Source organism: Podarcis bocagei, assembly GCF_964188305.1.
Source record: "Podarcis bocagei genome assembly, chromosome: 4".
NCBI classification, from domain to species: domain Eukaryota; kingdom Metazoa; phylum Chordata; class Lepidosauria; order Squamata; family Lacertidae; genus Podarcis; species Podarcis bocagei.
In genome coordinates, this window is record NC_138128.1 from 26,487,596 (window position 1) to 26,502,940 (window position 15,345).

Here is a 15,345-nt window from a genome sequence, read left to right on the forward strand (position 1 = left end):
AACCTCTCTCTTTCTCTACTTTAAAAAAGTTTCCAGGCAGTCTCTATCTGTGCCTGTGACCAATGGGAGCAGCTATGAAAAGTGTGCCTCAGGAAGGAATGTATTCTCAGGCTAGAAAGGCCCTAGCGAGGTTCTTCTGCAAAAAGGGGTTGAGGATTTGTTAGACCCCTGCCTGACATGGGAGGAGCAGGCCCTTGACATGGCATTGCTCCTGATGGATGCTCACTTTCCTGTCCGAAAAACAAACATTCTCTCAGCCCCCAGCACTCCCAACTTCATAACTTTGAGGATGAACTCCTTCAAGGCCTGCAGCAAGGAATTGTGTGGTGCATTCTAAGGCGAACACACAGCAAAAGAAATAATGGATTATTTAAAACCCCCGGCATGAAGAGCTACCAAATGATTACAGAAATAAGCTCCCCTTTGCCATGTTTCATTTTAGAAATTGCCCACAGAACAAATCGCCACTTGAACCCTGAATTTTCTGATTAGATGGTGCATTTCCTCCATTCCACCCAAACTCTGTGTTCTCAAGGAATGTCCGGAATGTGGGGGATGCCACTGTGGTGCCCACAGGTTAAAGGTAAAGGTAAAGGGACCCCTGACCATTAGGTCCAGTCGTGGCCGACTCTGGGGTTGTGGTGCTCATCTCGCTTTATTGGCCAAGGGAGCCGGCGTACAGCTTCCGGGTCATGTGGCCAGCATGAGTAAGCCGCTTCTGGCGAACCAGAGCAGTGCACGGAAACACCGTTTACCTTCCCGCCAGAGCAGTACCTATTTATCTACTTGCACTTTGACGTGCTTTCGAACTGCTAGGTTGGCAGGAGCTGGGACCGAGCAACGGGAGCTCACCCTGTTGCGGGGATTCGAACCGCCGACCTTCTGATCGGCAAGCCCTAGGCTCTGTGGTTTAACCCACAGCGCCACCCGCTCCCTTACATGTGCCCATAAAGGCCTTACCTGCCACCTGCAGGTGTCTCTCCCCTTCCACCTCATGGAAATGAGGCTTGGAAGAAGCATTCCCTTGTAGCCCACAGGGTAAGTGGCAGTTGCGGTTTGTTTATTGCCTACAAGAGTTTCTCTGGGCCCAAAATGTTTGGCAGTCTCTGCCTTAAGAAATCCTTAACAGTTGAAATAGGAGATGGAGAACCTGTTACTGGATTCCAACACCCATCAGTTTGGCTAGCAGTCAAGGGATCTGTAGTTCAACAAGATCTGGAGGACCACAGGTTTCACACCCAGTCATATATGTAGAAGTCCTTAGACTTGATCCCAACATTCTCCAAACGAGACATTTCCTGAAGCAGAGCTGGGAGTGTCTTCTGCACAACACCAATACACTCTGTTCAAGATGTGTCATTGGAATGGTAAGGAGCTGGTTGTGTCTAAGTACCATTCTCAGGGAGGCAATAGGAAGGATATGGAGAAAGAGAAAGAGATATAAACGTATGCAGATTCTCTGTTCATGGAAATCATTGTATTCACACATATAGCCCTCCCACTGATGTATGTTTATGTATGTTTGTGTATGTGTGTGTGTGTGTGTGTGTGTGTGTGTGTAAGTAACAAAGAAAGCTGCATGAATCCAGTCAAAAGGATGCTATTTTGACTGTTTGCATCTGACATGAACACTTCTAAGACCACCAATGGATAGAGCAGAGATGATGCAGCAAAATGGCCTATTGTTTTGTAAATACTATGCACAATGCCACACTATTGGGTCCCTTATGGTTAACAGAAATAATAACAGTTCCTTTGACGAGACTTGCTCAGTTTCAAAATAAGCAGTGTTTATTTCAATAAAATTCACAATTCATATAAAAAGTATGAAATGATGCTCACACCATATCACTAAAGAGTAGTATGCAAGCAATGTCCATTCTCTCTCAGTCTGCTTACAGATCTGTATTTGGAACAGCTGGCTTTCATTGGTGGTTTATATTTTCACAGTGAAGAGCTACATTCTAGGAGTTTGAAAAATAAAGCAGCAATATACCCTCTACTGTATAAATAATGGTGTGTTCGATTTAACTCTTTTATAGCTTTTGCCGTGGAAGGAAAAAATCAACTAGTGCAGCAAACATATTCACTTTAGGAAAAGATTTGGGCCTTTTCAATCTTGGTTAATATTTCTCTACTTGTTCATTATGGCGTCACTCAACTGAAGATCAAGTCTCCACTAGCAGGATGGGCAGATAAGCAATTTCCAGCAGTTTCCGCTTCTTCTTCGCAGTCCTCCTGCATGCTCCTCTACTCCAGAGACCCTCCATAGTAGTTTGGGGAGGGGGCCCAGGGGGCGGCAGGGCAAGGAGGAACAGCTGGAAATTTCTTACCTCCTCTGTTAGGAGGTATGTTGTCAGCTGCAAGATGCAGCTGGAAGAAACCCTGTGGCTGTAAACTGAATATTTAAGGAGTACACTTGGATACCTGAAGCTCTGCGTAAAAATGAACTTCCCCTATCCTCTTCATTTTGGGGAAATTCACTATAACAGAAAATATTTTCGCTTTGTCAGAAAGAAAGAGGACAGAGCTAAAAGAATGTGCCATAATATAGGGTCTCATCCGATGCTGCAGTGCAGGTAACAGAACTTCCTCTTCTGTCCCTTCCAGCCTCGGTGCACCCCCAAAATCAGCTCTAGGAGGTTGTGGTTAAGGATGGGCAAATTTGCAAATTACAGATTTTTTGGGTTTTTTTTTAAATCCGTTTCTCATTTTTCCAATCATGAAAACATAAAATGGGCCTGCTGGATCAGGCCAATGGCTCACCCAGTACAGCATCCCTGCATCTTGTTCTCACAGTGGCTGGCCACTTCAGTTCTCCTTATATACACATTTTGCGAATTTGTTTTTTAAAAGATACAAGTCTCCCTAAAAAAAATAATCAGCAGCATTTTAGTGCAAATTTATCCCAATAGGTACATTTTTGGATGCAATTTCCCCACAGATAATGCATTTTTAGATGCCAGTTTCACTAAAATATGCATTTTATACACACTTTACCCCAGTATATGAAGGCAGCCCTGTTTAAGGAAGCTTTTAATGTTTGATGTAGTTCAGCATTTTAATATTTTTTTTGGAAGCCGCCCAGAGTGGCTGGGGAAGCCCAGCCAGATGGGCGGGGCATTATTATTCTTTTATGCACATTACCTGGCTGGAGAAATGCGTTGCAAAATTCAGAGAAGTGTGCATTTTGGAGGATAGCTGTGTTTTGGTCCATGTATTATTTCAGAAGTGCAAGTTAGATAAGTTTGCCTATAAATGTGAACTGCATCAAATTCCTCCCTGATCCCCCGCAGTTTGGAGACCTCTATAACAGAATTTGGAGACTCCATTTGGCTTAGTAGAAGATGTCCATGAACCAAAATATGGATGGGAACTTTAATTGAAATCAGTTCCTGATTTCCTCCATATGTTCCTCAACTATAACTCCCATCATCCCTGACCATTGCCAGGGCTGATGGGAGTTGTAGTTCAGGGACAAAGGTTCCAAATCCCTGATTTAATGAATCAGTAGCTATATGTAATTTTTTTGGCTGGATTAAAAAGCTGCCCCCAATAAACTGTGCATTTTAATGGTTAATTCCTTTAAAAAGAAGTACTTATAAAAAAGATGTACACGACAGGCTCATTCTTAGACATGGTAGTCCTTCTGCGTCAGTCCATCATTTTGAATGGGTCTACTCTGACTGACTAAATCAGAATATCCTGAATGTTCAGAGTGACATATATTTGAGACTTACAATATGTAAAATAATTAATAACCTTAGTTGATAACAGAAGTGCAGGGAGGAACTTTTCATTTGAACACTCCCCAAGTTTCTTTTCACTTTTCTTAACTTTAAATGAAAACACCATTGCTGCTCACCGTCAACAGCAGGAAATAAATATTTTAAATGTATTGTTACACATGGTTTCTATGTGCACTATTTATCTTCTATGGATAATACCATCAGAACCACTCAACACATGATACAACACATAGAACATATCATCAAGAAACATACACGGTTCAGTAGCTATTCTCATACAAGTAGACAACAGTTAACACGATGACATAACTTATGAGTTGCATTTGCAGAAAATATGCCACTGAATATATTTTGCATTTGGTTCACTTTGCTTAATGCTGAAATTCATGTGTGATTGTTCACTGTTTGAAGAAATGTAAAGAAATGTATATTAAACCATCAGGGTCAATACGGTGCTTTAGTGCCAAACAAAGACACAAATGTGAAATTAAAAACGTTTCAATTTTCAAACCTGTGATTTTCATGGCTCGTGGCCTTTATCACTAATTTGAGTTAGCAAGGCGTATACTTCAGAAGTTTTTAACTATTTTCTCTGTGTGAATTTCCTGTGTTTGGGCACCCCCAGATTCTTTTTCACCGCGCTTATTAATTCAATGATGAATGGCAACAAACTCAACTAATCAAGGGACGTTCTAGAGACAAGAAAACAAAGTGCACAGTGACTCTGGCAGCTGCATAGAAGAGCTGTCCCATTCACTTTAGTAGAGGGGGTGCAGTAGAGCTCCAGGCCTCCACTGAAGTCAATGAGTAAGTCACCAAGCAGAGAACATCCATTGAAGTGAACGTGGTTCCTGGAATCAGGATTGCTCTTCTTTGTTGGGTTTCCAAAGGAGGATAGATCAGCGTAGACTAAACATTTGCAATTTTCCACAAGTATCATGGAATTTTTGAGTAGCTTACTACTACATGTTCCATAATAATACAGCTAGAAAAGCAGTCATGATTATGCTTTGAAATTTCAATACATCACATGAACAATATATTTCACAGCTTGTATCAATATAGGGTGATATTCCATGTTAGTCACACTTACAGTAGGCCCATTTAAATAAATGGGAGTTGAAGTCACCTAAGACCATTGATTTTAATGGGTGTACTCTGAATATGATTTAGTTGGCTTCTACCCACAAAATGTATATGATAGACAGTTTTGTAGTAACTCTTTTTTACACTAAATACAACAAAGAACACCACAAGATAAAAGAAACTACAGGTGTTACCATTTTGGTGTCACATTTATAGAACATGAAATTTAACTTTGAGTTCCTTGAACGATGACAGCTCCTATATACAAAATGTGTAGAGGAAGATATTAAAGTAAATGTAAAGCCCACTAGAAACTCATATACAGCTTTAGGCGATTACTAATTTCAGTGTCTCCAAGCAATGTTGTGGAATCACTAGCACAATGTTCATATATATATATATATATATATATATATATATATATATATATATATATATATATATATATATATATATTCCTTTAGGCATAGTGTTTCCTGTACCACCAAGTGCTATCCTTTTGTAATTCAGTCTATTCTATGAATATATATTTATGATAAAGAACATTAAATCCAAGATTGGAGAAAATGATGCTCCGAGTCAGATGAAGCTTTATTATACAATAAATAGAAATAAATACCTTTATTTACAACTTCAGCAAGCCATCATTTAAAAAGAATTCTGCCAGCAGAAAAGAAAAGCTTTATTGGGGTTGGATCCAGACCTGCCCTTCCCTGAACCGAAGGAGTCATTGCATTTTGGAAGGGACAGAGATCCAGCAAAGGAAAGGACTGAGGAGATTTTTGCCACTCCCTTCTCCCCAGCACCCTCTTCCATGTTGTTCCAGGGGGGGTGGTCACTGGCCTTCTAGAATAGCTTTTCAGCTGGCACAGTATCAGCAAAAGCTACCTCCTGCCTTCCTCCAGTGGGAGAGTCTGGATCCAGCCCAGACTGGGGAAAACCTTTTCTGCATTCTTGGCAAATGAGCCATCCATTAACTCTGACGTGACGGGAACATGAAATTGAGAAGAAAAGTGTTCGTGAGCATTCACCATTGTGGTGGTAGCTAATGAGCTATGCACATAGGACTACCCTTCTCATGCATTTACTGTCCTATATAACAGCCATTGCTGTGGTCAGTCACACTTTCCTTAGGAACTGTGATCGCAGAGATGGTTACAACCTCATGACATCTGCTGCCCATTTTGATCCAACCTCCTCTGCCTTCTAGTCCTGTGTACTAACTGCATGATGAAATTCAGTAGGGCGAACAATTGCTGGCAACATCACCTCCCCCAGGTTTCTGTGTTTTCCCCTGAAGTACTACACTCCCTCTGAAATTGAGTGGGCAGGGGACCATTTTGGGTTGAACTGGTTTGCTAGCTTAGTTGGGGGCAAGAGCATTTTGCTTAGCAGTGGGATCTCTCTCTCTCTCTCTCTCTCTCTCTCTCTCTCTCTCTCTCCATAAAACTCTGCAATACTGCTGCCAGTGTTGGAGGTGGGCTTTCTCTCTTCTTCTCCCCATCCATATTTCCTCTATTCCTTTAATAAAAGCAGCAGCAGTGGGAAGTATTGTGGTAGCCACAGCAAGAGCTCCACCCACTGCTACGTAAAAGCATGAGAGTGTGCATGGTTTTGAGGAGAGGATGGCATTGGGATTCCACCACTGTTGCCATAATCATAGGTAAAGGTAAAGGGACCCCTGACCATTAGGTCCAGTCGTGGCCGACTCTGGGGTTGCGGCGCTCATCTTGCTTTATTGGCCGAGGGAGCCGGCGTACATGTGGCCAGCATGACTAAGCTGCTTCTGGCGAACCAGAGCAGCACACAGAGACGCCGTTTACCTTCCCGCTGGAAGGTACTACTTGCACTTTTGATGTGCTTTTGAACTGCTAGGTTGGCAGGAGCAGGGACCGAGCAACGGGAGCTCACCCCGTCACGGGGATTCGAACCGCTGACCTTCCGATCGGCAAGCCTAGGCTCTGTGATTTAACCCACAGCGCCACCCGTGTTCCTGCCATAATCATAGTTGGCTCTAAAAAAGAGAGTGCTGCTGCCAGTTGTAATGGTAAATGGCTCTCATGTCCCCCCCAATGGCTCAGCCTCTACTATTTAGCAAGGAGGGAACTCTTCTCCCCGGGACCCTACATGAAGATTGTGCTGGTGAGCTGGGGACGGCCAGTTCATTGCCAATGAAGTGTGACTTGGCTTTATGTTCCACTGAAATCAGTTGCTGTCTATCCTGACTGCTAAATGCAACCTCCATATTCTACCAAAGATTAAAGTAAGCTTACCCAACCTCGTGTCCAACAGATGTTGGAGACCAAAAGTTCCACCATCCCTGACTATAGGGCTTTGCTGGTCAGGGCTGATGGAAGTTCTAGGTTAGAACTGGAGGGATAGGGAAAGCTGTACTGAAGACTCAGCAGCAAGGCAAGGCTATCTCGATCTTGCTGTGATTGTGATCTTCCCAACAGCTGTTTGGTTGCCCAATGATGGAGACAGGCGGTCCAGCTGGAAGGATCCTAATCTGTTGTGACATTGACAGACAGCAAAGTTGCCTGTGATCCAGAGCATATTTAACTTTTTTTAAAGTAAGACTGGTAATGGGACATATGCATTATTTTCTTTCGATTGTACACAATATGTCTGTTTTACATATTTAAAACAATGCAAAGTATATGCGCACATATACAGCAATAAGGAGCATTGAAGACTTGTAACAGCTGCTGATGGGATATAAAGTAGATGCGTATAGTTTGCAATCAGTAAAATAAATCCATCTGATTTCAGTAGACATTGAACCTAGCAAACCACATTTCTTTCTTTCTATGAACACCAAATCAGTTGCATGGGAAAAAAATCCTGAAGTCATAGTGCAATCTGCTGTACTGCTTAAGGATGTATCAAGCCCAGGCACACCTCCTAACTTCCTTGCAGTGCCCACGTTGTATGTTTCATGAGCATAATGACACATTTCAGGCAGTTGGCTGTGCTATAACACAACAAATGTACACAAGTCTAAAAAGTGTATGGAAGATTTGGGGGGGGGGCTTCCCCCCCCACTCTCCATTGTTGTTGCTGTTGTTGCAAAAATAGATCAGCATGTGCAAAAACCAGAGAAAGGAAATAGTGACGGTGAGATCTCAGTCAAAGCTGTAGATGAAGGCCAAATCAGATTTTAAAAAATTATGTATATCTGCAGTGATGGAGAAGGGGTGTGCCAAAGACATCCGAAAAAGTTTGGTTTAATTGTGGTGAGGTTAATACCAGTTTGGGGGTGGACCAACATTTGCAAAAAATAAAAAATAAATTAAGAATGCACCTAAGTACAAATTAAGCGTAGGATCCACTACAGGGGTCTGTGCATTCTACCTATAGGATATATTCTGACCAATCAACTGAAATCTAGACAGTGCAGGCATGCCCAAAATATTCCTATTGCCTGAGTTTATGAGGACCCAAATTCACATGTGAATAAACAGTTTATGCATATTCACTGATTTGTCCTCAGTCTAAATCAGCAGCACTTCCTGGTTGACACACTTGACAAGAAGTCAACCAGGAATTGCCCAGGGAGGAGATCCTGTTCCCAAAACATTGGAGCAAGTTTACACATATAAATTTCCTTAATGGATCAGTCCCACAGATACAAAAGGATGCTACATGGAGTAAAGCGTCACCACTCAGGATGATGTGCAAGATGGTCCACATTGGATTGGGTAAATTTGGTGAACTTCGACACCAATCACAAATCACTTCCTCACCCAATTCTTCTACACATATGGCCTCTACTCTCAAAACTCTTTAGGGCCCATATTATTGGAAGGAACATTTGTCTTATATAAACAACAAATAGATATAGTTCCACAGAAGTCAAGTGCTGAACATATATCTACAGAATGAAGCACTTTTCAATGGAATTTAGAACACAATTTTATGTGTTGCATTTAGTCGAATAGGTAACAAGCGTAATCTGAAAACTGAAGCATTTTACACATATGTGGTTTCATTCTACTTCAGATGTACACTCCTGCCTTATTTGAAAATTACCTCCAAATGTATGCTCGCCCAAGTTTCCTACTGACACTAGAATGGACTTTATGGTGTATATATGTAAATGTAGCATAGGTAGATTTTGATTACAATCAAGTAGTACATATGACATATAAATTCACATTCTTGAAAAACCTCGTGACTTTTACTTTGCTTTCATCAGCCTGAAAACAGGCCTTTCTTATGTCTCCTGTGTAATAGGCCCCAAAAGGCAATGTCAGAGTTGCTTGTGCATGTTCAAAGCAAATCTCAGAGCCTTGATAGAATGAATTGGACCACACTTCCTAGCACATTTCAAGAGCTCTTCCACATACTATTGTCCCCCAAGCTTTAGGAAGGTAGGCTGATGGTGAATACCTCAGCTTACTTACTTTCATTAACATTTGCTGTAAACAACCAACAATCTTCTTCACAAGACGAAACGAGAGGCCACTGCTTAGTTTTAATAGGACAATGTGTCTCAGATGGTTAAACACTTAAAGCTGTGGTGGTTGGGACTCTGGGTGAACATCACTGTGCTGGCCAACTAGGTTGTGGAAAACGTGCGCCGCCAAGTCGTCACTCAGTGTCCAAGAACCCATTTTTGGGGGCTGTTAGGATCAAGTTTTCCGAAGGCCGATAGGAAAGAGAGGACATCTTTGTCGTGAAACTAGCGTGTCTGACATTGTGGGGGCTGTATTTCAGAAGCTGGAGGAAATATTTCCTGAAGTTCTTTCCAAAAAAGCCATAAAAGAGGGGGTTCAGGCAGTTGTTAAAATACGCTAAGCAGATCGTGAAAGGCATGGCTGTATCCACAATGTCGATGATATTACAATCGGTGATCACACTGAGTTGAATCAGCACATCCAGAAAAGTGAATATTTGATGAGGAACCCAAGAAAAAAAGAAAAAAAGGACAATTGCAACAATCATCTTGAAAATATCATCGTTTCTGGTCTTGTTTTTCTGAATCTGGTATGCTTTCTTCAGGGCTTTCCAGATTAATATATAGCTTGTTAAAATGATCACGAAGGGGATCAAGAACCCCAGCATGTTTTTCGATAAGCCCAATCCAACTTTGAGTGTCGTGCCGTTGGTTGTGTTGGAGGGGGTCTGATACCGAAAAGCACATACCGTTATATTTTCATTTTCGATTAAGTATACGGTACGGTGGATAATCACAGGCAAGCTGGCAAGGGCCGCCATCAGCCAGATGATGATGCAAGTTACCCGGGCAACAAGCATCGTGCGCTGAAGCCGGGACTTCATTGGGTGCACGATTGCCAAGTAACGGTCAATGCTGAGGCACGTCAGGAGAAACACGCTGGCATACAGGTTGAAGGTTGCTGCAGCCGAAGCTAACTTGCACAAGCCACTGCCAAAAGGCCAGCGGTATTGCATGGCGGCATTGGCCGCCCACAGTGGCAAAGTCACGAGGAAACACAAATCAGCCAGAGCTAAATTGAACAGAAAGACACTTGCCACAGTTTTCAGCTTCATGAAGAAGTAAATAACAATCACCACCAAACTGTTTCCGAATATACCTATGATGAAGATGATGGTGTAAACGGTTGGAACAACAATTAGCATGTAGTTGTGCCTTCCCAGTGAGGGGCAGTCCACGTGAATTCTTTTCACAGTCTCTTCTGTGGACATATTTAGGAGCATCTTGATAAGTTCAGGTAGAGGCTATTTGGAAAATTAATTCCAGGCTCATCTGGGGAAGAAAAATGAGAATATTATCACTACTGTTTTGCCTTTATATATTTTTTTTTGTGTCGGGAAGGACTTGTTCAACAGTTTCTTTTCCAGTACATGGCCCTAAATTCAATCCCTGGCAACAGTTGTTTTTGTTTTAAAAAAGAATAAGAACAGATTCACACTATACATTTAAAGCACTGTCCCACCACTTGCCATGACTGTTCAATGGCTTCTCCCAAAGAATTTTGGGAGCTGTAGTTTGTTAAGCGTGCTGAGAGTTGTTAGGAGACAGCCTTCCCCCTCCAGACCCACAATTCTTAGAGTTTCCTGTGAATGGCTCCATAGCAGTTTCCTAGCTAGCAACCAATTTTGGAAAAATGGATAGCTAACCCTTTCCTGCCACCTTTCAGTAGCTTTGCAACTTGTGGAAGAAGAGAATTCCCATAAGTTGGAATGCAAGTTGGAATCACTAAAATGACCTTTGGGGGAAAGTTTATTCTCCTCTTCCATTGGTCCCCCACCCAGTCATTTCCATAAAACACACACACAGAGGGAGAGACTACACAGTAATGGTGGGTTACCTCACAATGTTATTGTATCCCACTTTGTCACAGATCCACAACAATAGTGGGAAAGGGCGTTTGCTACTTCTTACATTCGTGAAGCAATTCTCAGTATTGCACTGCATGTTTGCCTCCTGCCCTTAGGTTGGTACATCCAACGGGAATCCAGGCATTAAGAGCTATGCTTTAGATCGAGGATGGGAGACCTGTGACCTTCCATATGTTGTTGAGCTATAATTCTCATCATCCTTGATCAGTAGCCATGCTGGCTGGGGCTGGTGGAAGTTGGAGTCCATCAACAATTGGAGGGCCACAAGTTCCCCATCCTTGTTTAGAACAATTTTATATCTATCATAATGACTTCTTGAATTTAGGTATATTAATGTTTTCTTGCACTCTACAAGAACAAGGGACTGACTCGGTGCTTTTTTTCCTGCGGGTACGCATACCCCTAAACATTTTGTGAATCTAAGTTTGGTCTCATTGAGGGGCAGTATTTCAATATGAGTAGGAAAATGAGAGTACCCCTAAACATTTTTTTTAAAAAAAGAAAGCACTGGACTGACCTAAGCAACCTGGACATTACATCATGAAAAATGAATGAAATGTTGTTCTTTCCACTGCAGTATCTTATCAATGTAAATGCCAAATATAGCACAACTGCTAGATCCCAGATATCTTGGTGTTCTGTTTAGGTTATATTATGGATCAAAATAATCAGCATCTGAGTAACATTCATAGGCTATGTTTTGGCTGCTCACTGGAGACCAAGACAAACAACGCAATTAAATATGTTTTTAGTGAATCACTTAAGAGGTCGTCTTGGATCATGGAAGTTTAATAGCTGTTAATGAAAACAAAACCTCTTGGCATTCAGAAACTTGTCTATCTGAACTTACGTGGATCTCTTGCCAAAAGTTAATTTGTGTCTGATTAGCAAGCATATTGGCTTTATTCTTAAACTCACTTTGGGTATGCTAAGTCACTATGATTAAAATAAATATGAGCCAAAATCAATGAACCAAACATGTTTTCTTGCTGATTGTAATGGAATAATAGTATGAAGAAATTGTATATTTGGAGTGTGTTGCCTGTAACAGGAAAGTAGTTAGTTGTTCCATTGGCAGAAGCAGCAGCCATGTATTGTGAATTCACATAATATCTGTTCACATGACATCATACACCCTGTAATCACATTCCTGGTTGATGCAGGTTCAGAAGGGTCTTTTGAATAGTTAATAGGTACAAACTGAGTTGTACAGGATCTCAGAATGTGTGGACTGATCCTTTAGACCGGTGATGGCCAAACATGGCCCTCCAGCTGTTTTGGTACTACAACTCCCATCATCCCTAGCTAACAGGACCAGTGGTCAGGGATGATGGGAATTGTAGTCCCAAAACAGCTGGAGGGCCATGTTTGGCCATCACTGCTCTAGACATACAGTTCATACTTGTGTAGGGTTTGTTGACAAGGTCTGTTGAATGCATGCACCTCAGGGTGGGGTTAGTGGATACCAACCTGCCTTACCTAGATTCATTCATGTGAATGCCATGTCATGTGAATAGGACTTTAGTAAGAGATGTATAATACCCAGCAAAATGAGCAGGAGGGTATCCTGAAGCAAGTGAAGTAATAGATACTACTATCTAAAGAGAGGGGCCCCTCTTAAAACCATTAAATCCAGAATTTAAAAATTTAGGGGTGTGCTCAACTAACTTTTCAATGGGTAGGCCCACTGAAATTCATGGTCATGACTAATGTAGGGCCATTAATTTTGATGGATTTAGTTAGTTAATAAAAGTTAGTTGAACACCACCTTTAGAATTGCCTAACTGCAGCACTGGTTGAAGCTATATTTGTTCCTGGTTAGAAACTTGACTGCACTCTGTGATTTCATGGCTACTTGTTGTTTAACTGACAAATTGTGGGGGTGCAGTCTTGCAAAAGAGCATGTTTACTCTGAATATCTGCAATGACTCCTGGATATAATTCCATTATAGCAAAAGTGTTGTTTCACAGAGGGCGAGTGCTACAGAATGCACTTATATTAGCTAAGGATCATTCAGTTTCTTAGGAATTGCGCTAGCACTGAATACCTAATTATGTGTAACTGAATATCAAACTTTTGTCAAGGACCACAATTTAATTTCCCCTATTCATGGGAAATTTGACTGTAAATTATAGTTTAGGCACCTCTCAGAAAGAATCTTTGTTATTTTTATGAAGTTTAAAAAGTTAGACAGATATTTTAAATGGAGGTTTCTCAAGATAATAATTCCTGCTTTGAAGAAATAAAGCAATATACTGACCACAGAAGGTCCCATTTTAGGGTTTTTAAACATGTGCAACATTTGACACATCCTAGTGCCAAAACTACTAGCCTCATTATTAATCAGGATTGCCTTTCAGTTTGCCACAAAAAAGAATAAAGAGAATTGCCTTTCGGCAAATCATAAGGCTGCCATCACATCATGCTTTTAAAGCTCTATGATAACACTTTAAGGAGCCATGGCTTGCCCCCTCCAAAGAATTCTGGGAGCCGTGGTTTGCTAAGGCTGCAGAGAGTTGTTATGAAACTCCTGTTCCACTCCCAGAGCTATACTTTTCAGAGTGATTTAAAAATCAATCCTTCTTCAAGGGGTACTCTGTAGCCATATTTGAGGGGGGGGGGATATAGGCTTACTTTTAGTGGCACTACTTGAGAATTAAGGACCCATTGGGTCACCAGCCTCTTTCGGCCAGTGGGCACAAATGGAATTTTGGGTGCATGGTAGAACACACTCTAAATCAGGGGTGTTTCTGGACTCCAACTCCCACCAGCCCCTTCCCAGAATGTCTGATGGTTGTGGCTACACTCCAGCAACATCGGGGTCACAGGTTCCCCGGCCCTGTTCCAGACGATGCAGTAAATGAATTACCGTATTGGCCTGAATATAAGCTGCACCCGCAAACAAGCCGCACCTTTAAAATTCAAGGGGGGAAAAGAAAAAAAGACAATACCCGAATATAAGCCACTCCCTTAAAATTCCACAGGCACTCACACCTGTAAATGACAAATATAGAAGAAAATCCTATGGGTACTAGAGAGGACCCACAAGTGGCTTAAACACCTGTTCGTAGCACCATAAATGCAAATCAATACCGCACTGTCAATACCATACCATACCATATGTCTGTTGCAAAAGAGATATTGTAAAAGCCAATTTTTGTAAAGTCACGAATTTAAGCTGCACTTTAACTTTTCCCGGTTGGAATTTTTTTTTTTGGGGGGGGTGCGTCTTATATTCGGGCCAATGTGGTATTATAATCTGCTGAATAAAACCACCTTAGTTTGGAATTTTTAGGGCGTGTACTAAGAGGACCATGAACTTTCAGAGAAAGTATGCCACTGAGTTCCAGTTGCTCGGGGAAGGCTATAACTTTCTTGCCCTGGTCACTTTCCTAGAGACTCCCGGTTGGCCATTATGGGTGGGAAACAGGTTCTTGTTTGGTCTGCTCAAGGAATCTTTGTATGTCCCCATTCAGATGTTACCTATTTTAATTGCACAAGATAATATCCTTCAATATGTTAAGTCCTGAAACCAGGATGTGTGTCTTCCCATCCGTGCTCCTGTGTGAGTCATCTGATCTGCTTGAGACCACAAAAGACACATTTCTTGAGGGGCGCTCTCATGGTGCCCCAAAATGTGTGTTTTGGGGTGCTGTGTGAGATCGCAGCCCTGAAAAAGGTGCTTTTTCTGGGGTGAGATCTCGGTGCAAAATCGCGAGAGATCACAGCACCCAAAATTATTGCCATGCTCTTGTGAGGAAAAATGGGGTGTCCTGGTTTTCCCAGGACATTTGGAGGGCATGCAAGGTATAGTGACGGCCTTTCTTGTTTGCTCATTAAGAAATACTATTTGGTATTGTAGATTCCTGGAACAGGACAGCTGTGTGACTTTCTCACGATAAAGTTTAAGTGAGATATTTTTGTAACCTTATCACCTGTATGACCTTGCCAAGCTATTTGTTTGAGGTTATATTACTTTGAGAAATAACGGCCAAGGGGCCCAGTGTCTAAGCTGCACTGAGGAACTATTGCTAAGATCCAAATTGGATTTTTATAGTCAAGGGAACTTCTAACGCTTCCAAAGGTAGCACCGATAAAAGATGTTCCTCAGGAAATCCACAGCTGGTGCACTGGTATGAAAATCTGAAAGCAAGTGAAAAGCTTAACAACTGAAGCAGAAAC

The 15,345-nt window shown here is 41.7% G+C and overlaps 2 protein-coding genes across 2 annotated transcripts in view; both read right to left on the reverse strand.

The window, feature by feature from the left end:
• Positions 1-3,007, reverse strand: part of LOC308585022 (carboxypeptidase B-like) — a 61,936-nt gene extending 58,929 nt beyond the window's left edge. The window contains exon 1 of the mRNA XM_081190484.1: positions 2,767-3,007. The gene's annotated coding sequence lies outside the window, so the exon portion shown is untranslated. The remainder of the gene's footprint in view (positions 1-2,766) is intronic.
• Positions 3,008-6,271: 3,264 nt separating this feature from the next.
• The window catches only part of AGTR1 (angiotensin II receptor type 1), a 48,943-nt gene continuing 39,869 nt past the window's right edge, over positions 6,272-15,345 (reverse strand). Inside the window, exon 2 of the mRNA XM_081190574.1 lies at positions 6,272-10,566. Coding sequence (XP_081046700.1) covers positions 9,429-10,517 — 1,089 coding nt within the window. The 5' untranslated portion in view covers positions 10,518-10,566 and the 3' untranslated portion in view covers positions 6,272-9,428. The remainder of the gene's footprint in view (positions 10,567-15,345) is intronic.